The 13,646-nt window shown below is 41.1% G+C and overlaps 1 protein-coding gene across 17 annotated transcripts in view; it reads right to left on the bottom strand.

The window, feature by feature from the left end:
* The window catches only part of Srpk2 (SRSF protein kinase 2), a 185,292-nt gene that overhangs the window by 29,150 nt on the left and 142,496 nt on the right, over positions 1 to 13,646 (bottom strand). For all 17 annotated transcript variants that reach the window (XM_076913167.1, XM_076913161.1, XM_076913166.1 and 14 more), the window contains 3 exons: positions 12,944 to 13,031; positions 11,327 to 11,414; positions 8,544 to 8,650 (listed from right to left, as the gene is read on the bottom strand). In XM_076913167.1, the coding sequence (XP_076769282.1) occupies positions 8,544 to 8,650; positions 11,327 to 11,414; positions 12,944 to 13,031 (283 nt within the window). The remainder of the gene's footprint in view (positions 1 to 8,543; positions 8,651 to 11,326; positions 11,415 to 12,943; positions 13,032 to 13,646) is intronic.

Below are 13,646 nucleotides of genomic sequence, written 5' to 3'. Positions count from 1 at the left end.
AAAATTCCCAAAATAAATTCCGGGTGCAGTAAGTGTGATCTGATAAGCTATTGATGAGTTGTTAGTAACCATAAAATGAACAAAAGAAAACATTACAGTAAAAAGAAACGACTTTTTAAAAAAGTAATAATATTCAAAACATAATGTTCAATATGTTACCTTGGGCTGAATGTGTAGCCACTGGTAAAGCACTTGCCTACTGTTTAAGACCCTGGTACTACAACAAAACAAAACAACCCACAACAAAACAAACCCTGAAAGTCATGATTAAAAAAAAATAATCAAAAGAATCCCCAATTAAAGTAAGCTTAAACTGGGGAGATGGCTTGGTTCACAAGCCTGAGGATCACAGTCTGCATCCCTAGAATCCCATGTACTGTCAGAAAGCCGTAGCAGCTCCTCCTAGAACTCTAGCTCAAAAAGGCAGAACATGAGTTCCCCAGAGTAGGCTGAATATCACATTAGCCATCCTGGAGAGCTCTAGGTTTGTCAGAAAAATCATGACTCAATGAATATGGTCAAAAAAATGACAAGGTGATTTCTGATATCAACTTCAGGCTTCCATATGCTTATGAACCCGTATGCAAGCACACACACACATGTGCAAGCATGCACACATGTACAACCCCACACACACACACACACACACACTTCATACATACACCTATGCATCCCACACACATATATGAAGGATGGAAAAGGAACCCAACACACTTAAACCATGGATAAACTACTACAGGAGCCATAGCAAGAAAGACAGCATTATCTATTTTCATAAAGAGTAAGAACTGCACTTATCCAATGGTCCTGGGCCAATCCAATGATATTTCATAGATCATGCTCCACTGTGTAAACCAAAAGAAGTTTTATATTTGAACAAGTCTTTCAACTACAATAAATTAAGATGATCCCCATTATAATTTTCATCAAATATTAACCTAAAGCAAATATCAGTATCTTGCTTCCTTAAATTTTTTTTCTGATCACCTTTTCATGCCTATGTTATCTCTCCACCGTAGCCTTTCAGGTAAAAGACCTCACTGTATGGTAGGCTTTGCAGGTAGGAACAATGGATTCACTATGGAAATGCATTAACATTAGTTTCCACTGGCAAAGATGCACCCTGACAAGAGAAGCATTCTCAGGGGAATCTCTTAAAGTAATGCCAGCTTGCACCTTGATGAGGTGACAATGGCTAGAAAGAGCACAAGGACCCCACCACTGGGACAATGTAAGCAAATGAACTAAGAAATGCAAAGTAGACAATGAGCACCAGGCAGCCTAGCAAACTGCCTGAGGCAGAACAGCAGAAATGGAGGAGTCAGAGTGGGTACCAGGAGCTACCAGGGAAGGATGTACAACAGACGCACAGGTAACTAGCTCTCATTTGTCCTCCCCATAATTCCTAGTCACCAAATAGGGCCTGCTAGAGTCAGAAGGATACACAAGGCCTTTCACACCAGTGCAGTTGTGCCAGCAACTCACTCCAAAGATTAGTGCTGCTCTCAGAGAGCTGCCTTTTGCAGTAGGTAGTAGATAGTAGATAAGCTCATAACTGCTTTAAGTGCTGAAAGTAAGTGACTGCCGAGTGCTCTGTCTTCAAGCAGGGCAACCATAATCAGCAGCACCCCACCTTCCCCAGGCTCGGGGCACACTGAGGAAGGAGAATGGAAGGAATGTGCAGGCTGGAACACAGGAAGAAGGGCTGTGCAACACTGTATTCTGGACTTCTGACCTCACGACAACTGGGGCTATCTACCTTCAAAAGACTCACTCGTGCCCACTCCCCCACAACATCCCAGCATGAATAGAAATAGGCTTGTAAATCCCATCCCCAGTGAGGCAGCTACTGGGGGAGGTGACTTTTCTTTTACTTTTCTTCAGGGGCAAAACCATTGGTAAGTTGCCCATTACCCATTAAATCACCCCACACCTATGCACATACAAACAACCCTAATTAAACTCAGTAGGGTTGTTGTTGTTCTTTTAAGACATGAGCACAGAAGAAGGATGTGTTGGGAAAAAGGGTTCTAGGGGGCACAGGAAGTGGGTAAGCAGGGAACAGGAGGTGAGTACGATCAACATACATTATAAGAGTATACATATATAAACTTATCAAGAATTAAATTTAAAAGGCAACCAGTATAACTGCCTCCCTGATGTTTCCACCAATGTACTGGGATCATTAATCATTCATAATCAGTAAGTAATCATTAAAGAGACACAACACAGGGCAATGAAAAAAACTACTCAACCTTGGGACTAAACCTGTTACTCAAATAGTTACTGTGTTATCAGACAAGGTGCTTAACTTATAAACTTCCACTTCTTCTCTATTTTTTTAGGGGAAGTGGGCATTCAGGTGTGTGTATGTATGCACATACCAAAGCACACAGATACACACATATATATATGTACATGTATATGTGTATAGATGTAAGACTTAGAGTCAACCTCAGGATTCTGTCCTCAGAAGCCATCTGACCCACCTTAGGCATTTTGAGACTTAGCCTATCACTGGGACTTGGAGCTCATCAATTAAGCTGGGCAAACTGTTGAGCAAGCCCCAGGGCCTTTGTCTCTTCTGTTACTGGAATTATAGAGGGATACACCCATGCTTGGCTCTTTATGTGAATGCTGGGGGACAAACACAGGTCCTCACATTTGCACAGCAAGTCCTCTGTCCATCTCTTCAGTCCCAGGCGTCTATGTGAATATTTATCTATAAAAGCTAGACTCATATCCATTAAACTGGTATATAGTTAAGAACTGAAAATGATCTAGAAAACAAAAACAAGGCCCAAAACAAGAAGAAGCTCAAGACAAGTAACAGAGCTGACCTGAGGCCAGAGGTGCACTGGGTCTCACTTCTTAGTCTCTGATACAAAAGAAATTAATTATCATTTTTATGGGGCATCTTGGTAGTAATACTTAGACTTCACGCTGTTTTCCTTACCTCTAGATGCTCAAAGAAGACCTTCAGCTGTGACTATGAAAGCTGACCTCTGACCTCATTTTCACAGATAACACTGCTGACCTTCAACAGTAAGTTAAAATGATGACATGCCCCCAATAATACAGACGAGCAATCTCAGAGACATTTACGCAGGACAGTCACGATGACTAAAAGCCAAGGGCAGACTGCCTGTCACTCCTCACATCATGCTCGCCTCACGGCCCTGTGAAATAGGGTATTTGGTCAAGCTGCTCAGTAAGGTGTCCTTCGGATCACCCACAACAGACCTGCTTCTCCCCACCAGGACTTGCTAGAAATAGGTCCTGTGGCCTTGAGGTGAAAGGGAGAGTAAATCCAGAGAACTGTGGAAACTCCTCCAGAGAGCCATCTCTGGTCCTACTCACTCTCCATGAATGAAGCTTCCCCAGAACTGTAAAATGCAATGAGAAACATAATGGGAATAATTTTCTATACCATGTTCTAATCCTGAGGCAACTGGGAGACTTCATTATTCTCATACCTGAATATATGACACCAGAAGCTGGGCCTTTCCCTGACTCTTCATTAGTATCAAACTAATGAGGCATGATGGGAACCCCAAGAGGCAGCTAGATGGACTGTCGCCATGAAATGGCCCTTAATTTAGAAATTGATTACTTGTGGGAATGCAGAGAAACACCAGAGGGCGTTCCTTCCATAAGCCCAGAAAACTTCCTACCAGACAATCTCAATCATCAGTAGAACCAAAAGGACAAACCCTACAAAGTGACTATCAAGGCCACCATGGAGAAGTCTGGGAATTCCTATTACAGTGTTATGCAGCGCAAAGAGAATGGGACTGCCATGCTCCACGTGAGGATGGACAGAGCAGGGATGGAAACAAGACTGACTCCCCCAGAAACCGAGACACTTCTAGGAGTCACGAGCTGAGGACCCAACATTTGAAGAGAATTTAAGTTAGCACAGAATCACAACACGGTGCCAAACAGGATAAAAATCAGAATAGCACAGAATCCACAACTGTAAAATGAGAGCTTCTGGTCTGAACTTGAAGAGCAGGAGCCCTGAAGCAGTGACAACAGTAAGTGTGGGTGAGTCCATGTTAAGGGCACTGAGCTGAGACCAGCTGCTGGAGCCCACCTCTCACAACGGGCTGGAGAAGGTCCTGGTAACAACTCCACCACTAAATTGTATCTCTTAGTTCCGGACAGTCTCACTCAGCTGCTCAGGCAGGCCTGGAACCTCGATCCTCCTATGTCTTCTGGGATTACAGGCTCATACCATCTCATCTAGAAAAACAAACCTTACTTTCTCTAAATCCGCATTTCATTCCACCCTACAGTTATAATCCTGCACTACGGAGTTCTCTGGCTAAGAAGGGTGTTATTTTAACAGGGGAGAGAGGCAGGGAGGGAAGGAAGGAGGAAAGGAAGAGACACACCGTGCGTGCGTGTGTGCCTGTGTGACTTTATGTGGGGTCTAGGGAGCCACATTCAGGTCCTCATGCTTACACAGAAAGCACTTTTTCCACTGAGTTATTTCCTGAAACCCTTGAAGTGGCTTTTTCCAACTGTGGGTATTATGCTAGCGCAGACACAAGGACGTATGACAGAACACAAAACAGCAATGAGCGTCTGACACAACATACAATGTTACTTTACATCGTGATAATAAAGTTAATGCTAATTATTAAAAACCCAGGGCTTTAATCTATAATTGTTTTTATAGAATTACAGAAAATTTACCAAAATTGGAGCTTTGCTGTATTTCAAGACTGGCAAGCAGACACCCCATTACAAAATTTCTAAACAGTACGATGATTTAAACAATAAAGTTTTAAAACATATAACACCAACTTCAACCTGAATTATGTAAGCAACTGAAACCTACTTTAAAGACTTTAAGAAACTTTCACCTTAGGTGCATTGTTTAACAAACTAGACAGGACGCCAACACAAGTCCCCTTTATTTGAATTTTAGAAGGACACGGTGAAACCAGTCATAGAATAGAACCTATGATTTACAAGGCAAAAGCACAGGAGACAAACAAGACTCCATGACTGAGGCCAGAGAAGCTGTCTGGGCCAAAGTCTGAGAGCGATATACAGAGTACCTACAGCCAGAGGCTTGCAGGATGGCCAGGACTACTAAATTTGACCAAAGGCTGTGATTCAGGCTGAGAATGCAGCTTGCTAAGCATGGACAGCGTCCTGGGTATTCTTCTCAGCAGTCATCCAAAAGTAGTTATTCAATTTCTCTAAATAAAGTGATAGTTATCTAAAATGTTCATGTTCCTCTTCTCTCTCTTTACTCAACCCCCAACCCCACTCAATACTGAGGACTGAACTCAGGGCCCACTACACATTAAGCACAAAGTCTACCACAGAGCCATACTTAGTCCTGGAAAGTCAATCATATCATAAAGTCATATAAAAAGCCTCAGGATATCCTATTTAAACACACCTATTTTTATTTAATATTTCACAATTGATCCTGGATAATTACAAGATACTTCATCTGTTTCAATAAGATTATTTTTAAAAAGCTTTAGACCTGTCACTAAAAGTTACAAACACGACAGGTGACGGCAGAGGAAGTGCATGGATTAACAGATGCGATTTCACCACTGCTGTGTATGCTCTTCTACATTAAAGACATAGTGCTGTTTGTTAAATGGTGTAAAATGCACTACCTTTCCTTTCACTTTGTAGCCCCCTCTTTTAAAAACTATTTATTTTATGTGCATGTGTTGTGTGCCACAATGTATGTTGTGACCATGGAGGTCAGCAGCGGGTGTTGGACCCTCTGGCACTGGAGAAACACAGTGGCTGTGAGCTGCCACGTGCCGTTTCTTTTAAACACTTGGCATTTCTTCCAACTCCTGAGTTAACATCTGTAATATGACAAAAGGCACTGCCAATGTGTGACATGGGAGGACAATGTGAGGAGGTGGCTACAATACAATCTAGGATGTTTTCACTACACACATTTAGAATCTATAGATTTTATAAAACGGGTTTAAAAACAGAATCATGTACAGTTGCATAAGCACAAACTTTTTGCCCTGTTAAGAAAGGCCTTTTCTGAAGCCATTGTCTCTCAATTAACAAATCTGTGAGAATCACTGTTTTCTCTTATTACGTTCACAGACAGAGACAGACAGACAGACAGACAGACACACGCACACATGCATGTGTGTACAAGGCAAATGTGTACAGGCTGGAGGACAGCTGACAGAAGTATCTCCTTCCACTATGAGAGAGAGAGAGAGAGAGAGACATGGGGACTAAACTCCAGTCATCAAGCTTGGAGACAAGAGAACACATCACAAGGCATCTCACTAGCCCATAATTCTCTTTCTATTTAAGAATTCTGAAGGCTGAGCATGATAATGGCCTTTAGTCTCAGCACTTAGGAGACAGAAGCAAGTGCATCTCTAAGTATGAAGCCAGCCTTGCCTTCATAAAATGTTCCAGGCAAATCAGGACTACAGAGTGTGAGACTTTGTGTCAAAAAACAAACAACATACAGATACAAACACATACGCACATGGACACACACACACAGTGGGGGTGGGGGGGGGAATCTTGATTAATTGATTTTGGACAATGGCTGGGCAAAATTCTTACTAACTAAGCGTGAGGACCTGCATCTGTATCCTCACTATCCACACAAAGCCGGATATTGAACGTCAGCACTGACACCGAGAGACCAGTAAATCCTAGAGACCTGCTGACCAGCCAGTCTGTTCAAAGCAGTAAGCTTCAGGTTCAGTAAAAGATCTCTCAAAAATTAATGTAAAGAAATGATTGAGGAAGAGAGCACTCATCATCAATCTGCAGCTACCAAATGTACCAGCACAGGTAAGCACACACACACGCTGCAGTGGTCTGAGTAAGAATGGACCCCATAATGTACCAGCACAGGTAAGCACACACACATGCTGCAGTGGTCTGAGTAAGAATGGACCCCATAATGTACCAGCACAGGTAAGCACACACACATGCTGCAGTGGTCTGAGTAAGAATGGACCCCATAATGTACCAGCACAGGTAAGCACACACACATGCTGCAGTAGTCTGAGTAGGAATGGACCCCTAGCCTCATATATTTGAATGCCTAGTCAGCCAATGGTGAGAAGTGATTAGGATGTGTGGCCTTGTGAAAAGAGGTGTGTCACTGGTGGTGGGCTTTGAGAACTCTCCTGTCACCTCTCCTTCCTCCCACCCACCTACCCTACCTTTCCCTGCCTCATGCTTGTGGATCAGATGTAAGTTCTCCGCTGCTGCTCCTGCTGCTGCCATGCTCCCCACTATGACAGGCACAGTCTCTCTTCTGGAACCGTGAACCTCACAATTAAAGCCTTTATTTTTTTAAGTGGTGTGGTCATAATGTTTTGTCACAATTGAAAACTAACACATGTGTATATATGTGCATAACATACACACACACACACACACACACACACACACACACACACACACACACACAGAATTCTTTTGTGGCTGGAACCCCTTGGCAGGCCTAATATAAGCTTTGAACCTGGTGACTGAGGAAAGACTCCTAACGTTTCATATAAAAAAAAAAAACTAAGCAACCTCACCAGTAACCTCAGCCTTACCCATGCTAACCCACAATATCGTAACAGATAATTAAACGACATCTGTAACTTTCTTAAATTGGACAGTACAGGCCACAAATACTGTGCAGGCTTAATATGCCCAATGGCAAAATCTAACCCTGGTGGGCAACACCAGGTGGAAGTGTCTTCTATCTATACATACTTTCATCCTACAAGTATTTATTAGAGTACTTGTCTAAACTATCCCTTGATAAAGGTTCTCACTTGGTAAGATAATCAAAGTACCAATCTCATGATATTTCCTATGGAATGTATGCCATGTACAATTATCATGTTCCAAATCAAAAAAAGTTACCTTCTTTTTCTAAAGCTACTGTTCCTATGATCCAAGGCAGTTCCCGCTAACATTACCCACATGCAACTGACAATATGTACTAAAGACATTTCCTATTTGATACCTGTTATCCTTCTATACAGGTACACTATGTGATAATTACCACAAACAAGTAACTGGTCTATCCATTGAGTCGAACTGCTTTCTTGTGTGGAGATGAGGATCGGGTCTCAGATGTTAGTTGTTAGCCACAGTCACCACACTGCAGCCAGGTCTTCAGGACCTGCTCCCCTTTAGCTTAGTCTATCTGTGGTACTTCAAATAGCAAAAGAAACTAACAAACAAACAAACTCCACAAAACAACGTAATAAATTGCCCTTTTTAAATTAAGTTCCCAAGAACTAAGTGGATGTTTTCCAGTAAATATACTGAATGCAATAACTTTTGATTATTATTATTATATTATTAATTATTAATGTATGGATATACATTACTCATCTTTAAAAAGGCTGATATGCCAAAAAAAACTGTACAGCAGATGTTCACATGCTGCTTTCTTTTGCTTATTAATTCCTTCACTATAAACTGAATACACGTCGAAAGGCAACCAAACTGACTACTAGACACAGGACTGCACTCTTGAGGGGGTGGGTTTCCTTCTGAAGTCTTACCTGTCGAATGATACTCTTCACACAACGTACTGGGAGGCCTTGATAGTTGGATTTGATGATCCATTTGAGGAGATGGTGACCAAGTACTTCAAAGACCATGCAGACATCTGGGATGTGGTTAAGGTATAGCATTCCCTGAAGTCAGGCAGTTACTAGAAGCATCTTCATTCTATCACTTGGAAAACACTGCTTTCCTGATAAAATACCATATTAATACCTTCCAGGTGATCACTTGCTGTGTATCACCTAAATAGACAAGATGTGACTGTTTCCACTAAGAGCGATCATATACTATACATTATATAATGGGTACAGCAAACCACCTTGGGAAATACATACCTATACCCACTGTTGACAGACAAGGAGCACACGCCCTACCTTCCAAAGGCCAACCCGTGATTCAGACCTTCATTGTGCCAAGCTCTCCCGTCAGCTCTGCTCAAGGAAAGCAGACAGAATGAACCCTCGCAGCAGGGCTTTACTCCACAAGGTGGACCAGATAAGAACTTGAAGAGTCTGTATTGCCTGAATAATGGTCCACTTGATTATATACATTATAAAATAGATTATTGTCAAATATACTCCAGTTGGTGTATCACAAAAGGCTGACTTAATAACATTGACAACAATATCTGGATCTATCATATCACCATGACAGCTATTAATATATTTTAATGAAAAATTTGTAGATGCCTTTGCTCTGTCAATGACCTTATATACTCCAGGCTGCAAAGACAATGGTTTATTTACATCCCAATCTCATTACAAAAAAAAAAAAAAAAAAAAAAAAAAAAAAAAAAAAAAACCAGAAATTAAAACCTAAAGTTAGTTGCAGATATTAGGCCAAATCCTAGGATTTCCAAAATGAGTCCCAAATCTCCTTGAAGTATTGACACATCCAGACTATGATAGCTTTACCATTTTACTTAAAAGAACCGCTAAAACGTGTGTGTGGACCAGGCAGTGGTGGTGCACGCCTTTAATCCCAGCACTTGGGAGGCAGAGGCAAGCAGATTTCTGAGTTCGAGGCCAGCCTGGTCTATAGAGTGAGTTCCAGGACAGCCAGGGATACACAGAGAAACCGTCTCGAAAAAAACAAACAAACAAACAAACAAACAAAACAAAACAAAAAACAAGTGTGTGCATGTGTTTGTGTGTGTGTGTGTGTGTGTGTGTGTGTAAAAGAGCTCTACAAGTTTAACACACAATGAATAGAGCTGCTCTGTCCCACACAGAAAAGCCCACAGGGGGGTATGCAGTATCGGACTGCGTATCTTATAGCTACTATTTGGGAGAATGAACTTACTGGATACCAGAAATCATCTTGAGCAAACGCTGATACAATGTCAGCAGGGTTTTGGACTTAGTGTTGCTGACTAAGCTGCTTACTTGGTTTGGGGTTGGGGTTTGGGTTTGGGTTTGGTTTGGTTTGTTGAGACAGGCGGACATGTAAGCCAGGCTAGTCTCAAGCTTGCTATGTATTGAAACTGATGTGAATTCGTACACCTTCTGTCTCAACATGCAGAGTTGTAGAGATTATAGGCATGAACATCATGGTAGGCTGGGAATTTCTAGGAGAAAATAAAGACCTGTTGCAATAAAAGTTTTCTTCTGAAAGAACATGATGGAGAAGGTGCAGGTAGGTACTAGACGTCATTCTCATACTAAAGCTGAGAGGCTTTTGGTTTTTTTTTTTTTTTTTTAATTTATTTATTTTATATGAGTACACGATAGCTGTCTCAAACACACCAGAACAGTGTATTGGATCCCCGTTACAGATGGTTGTGAGCTGCCATGTGGTTGCTGGGAATTAAACTCAGGACCTCTGGAAGAACAGTCAGTGCTCTCCAACCCTGAACCACCTCTCCAGCCTGAAGCTGAGACATTTATCATATGAGATTTTATATTTTCATACCTTGTCGTTAAGGTTTCTGTGGTTTAAAGAGATTAATAAATATAACAAAAATGGTGGATCTGCTCCAAAAATAAATAAAAACCTCAATGAAGCAGAACATCTTAGCCATTCACAAACACTACCATTCACAAGTCATGGGCTATAAAGAAATAGTGTTAGAATACTTTGCCTTCTACCACGGCAAAACAACTACAATTACTTTTTTTTTTTTTTTCCTTGAGACAGGGTTTCTCTGTGTAGCCCTGGAACTCACTCTGTAGACCAGGCTGGCCTTGAACTCAGATATCCGCCTGCCTTTACCTCCCAAGTGCTGGGATTACAGGTATGCACCACCACTGCCCAGTCTACAATTACTTTTAATAAATCAATAATATTATAACCAAAATAAAGATTAATCAAGTAAAATAAACAGTAACTAGGGCAACAAGAAATGAGGACAGTAATGGAAGAAATATAACCTCAATACATTATATCCATGTATGAAAATATAGTAACATCTCATTTTGAATAATTAATAACTACTAACCTCAAAAAAGTAACAGTTAACTACATTCCAAATCAAGCCAGTATTTCTTTTTACATTTCTAAGATATTAATGCATCCAAAAGAGTTTAAAAAAAAAAAAAAAAAAAAGAAGAGAAGAGAAAGGAAAAAAAGAACAAACCAAAGCCCTCTATACAGCCAGACCAGGAGAGCTACTTGTTTAATAGACTTTACAGTAACCCTAGAGACCTTATACAGACGGAAGACTGCAGCAATCAAAAGTTTACAGGCACCTTAAATAACACTGTATTTTAAAAAGTGACCCCCCACACACACACACACAAGTAACTGTGTTATCCTTCAGAAATCACACCGTCAAGGATACGTATCCCATTCGTGCCTGAGATCTTGAAGTCGTCAATTAGCTGGACCACCATGTCTTTGTTTGGGTCACTGGGGTCACTTTCTCGAACCTATACAAAAAAGCACACACACACACATACACACATATAAAAGAACAATAGAGCTTGCATATTGACTTTCATTTTTGGTTTTCCCAAACCAAAAGAAATGTTAGTACCCGCCCAAGCTGGGCTGAAGCTCAGCAATCCCTGTGTTTCAGCTTCTGGGTGCTGGGATTCCAAGTGTATACCACCATGTCCAAAGAGTACTCAAGTACTCAAGTGTATACCACCATGTCCAAAGAGTACTCAAGTACTCAAGTATATACCACCATGTCCAAAGAGTACTCAAGTACTCAAGTGTATACCACCATGTCCAAAGAGTACTCAAGTTTGAAATGGTGCTTGATGATGAAACGGGGCTTAGCTCAGCAGTTAAGAACGTGTACTGCACTTCCAGAGGATTTGAGTTCAACTGCCATCACCCATGTCTGAGCTGTCTAGAGGAGCCAAAGTCTCTGTACTCCAAAAGCGTACATACACACATACACAGACACACAGATGCACACACACTCAAGAGTAAATACAAAATGGAACTTTTTTTTTTCATTATACAATCAACAAGGTAAATTTTTTTCAAATAAAAGACTTAGATTTGGCAGGAGAACTGGCCCTGTTAATCACTGGTTGGCGCACTCAGGAAAAGTGGGCCCTACGCCTTACCTGGGCAACACAGTGGAGCTGACCCTGCTGGTGAAGGCATGCGTGAGCCACACCCACCTCACTGGCTCTGGCCCTTGCAGGCTACAACACTTGATGAACTAGCTGTGGCTGACCTCACCCTGACAGTGTTTATGTAGGAGAGAGCCGACAGGCAGACCAAGTCAGCTACCACCCAGGTACAAATACAGAACTCTGAGCTGACCCACTCCAACATTTACCCCATCTAGAAACTGGAGCTGAAGCATGTGAAGAGGCCATTCCTGAAGATTCAAAGCTGCAGGATCTCTAGGAACAAGGCATCAAAAGGATATCCTAGTGGCATCCCAGCTAGGATCCCTTACTGACACTATAGCTGAAGCCAGAGGCCTCAAATCAGACCAACAGCCACTGCAATGAGCGTCTGTGTGTGAAAGGATGCACAGTGAGACGCACTGTAGCTTCCAAAAGACTGCTGTTTGGTTTGATTTATTTTTTTCTTATTTTTATTTTCTTTTGAGGGTGGAGGTGGCAAGGGTGGAGGGTCGATGATGCGGAGGAACTGGAAGATGAGTAGGGTTGGAGAGCGTTAGATGAAATTCACAAGGAATCAATAAAAAGTTAAAAAAAAAAACTAGATTTAAACTTTAATTTAGTATCACTCAGAAAAATGTTCAACCAATCAGACCAGGAACTGTACATACTTACTAACTTTACAATGACCCTACAGACCCCTATGCAGAGGTAGTATAGCAGTAATTAAAAGTCTACAGGTACCTGAAAAAACACTATTTTTAAAAAGTAAAAGCAAGAAATATGTTATAGTGCAGAGATCACAGAATAAAGGATATGCATTAGTCATGTACTTTTTCATGTCACTCATTATTTTCTTGATTACTTACACATTTGAGCAGTTTAATTTCATCCAAGGCTGTCTCTGTGTAATGCTGGGCACTTTTTACAACTTTCATTGCAACGAATCTTTTCCCTCTTTAGATTAAAAAAAAAAAAAAAGTAGTTATTTATATTATCAGTGTAAAAGGTGATTGTTATAGTGAGATGTAGCCAACTAGTAACCAACAAATTGAAGGTTTCAGTAAGCTTTCCCTTAAACTCATATTGGGGGGGGGGGCATTCCACAAAGTTGTCCTCATGCTGTGGCAACTGCACCGTTACACACCCACACATATATTATGTACACATATATACAGCAATAACAGTTAATTAAAAATAGCATTTTCCTCCCAGCACTTGGGAGGCAGAGGCAGGTAGATTTCTGAGTTCAAGGCCAGCCTGGTCTACAGAGTGAGTTCCAGGACAGACAAGGGCTAGAGAAACCCTGTCTCGGAAAACCAAAAAAAAATAAAAAATAAAAATAAAAAAAGCATTTTCCAAGTTTGGGCAACACAAATAAGTGTGCATGGGTCAGACAATGTCTTTTATGTTTGTTGTTTCAATTCTAATTAACATAGGATAGACAAGAAAACTATCAGCTAACACAGAGACTAAGGGAAAAGTATTCCTTTATAATATTTGTTCATGTATGTTCCTGCACACACACAACTACACATAAGTATATGTGCTAAGCAACATGATACTTCCTGC

The sequence above is a fragment of the Arvicanthis niloticus genome, chromosome 15 (assembly GCF_011762505.2).
Source record: "Arvicanthis niloticus isolate mArvNil1 chromosome 15, mArvNil1.pat.X, whole genome shotgun sequence".
In the NCBI taxonomy this organism is placed as follows: domain Eukaryota; kingdom Metazoa; phylum Chordata; class Mammalia; order Rodentia; family Muridae; genus Arvicanthis; species Arvicanthis niloticus.
This window is presented reverse-complemented; position numbering and strand designations above follow the sequence as displayed.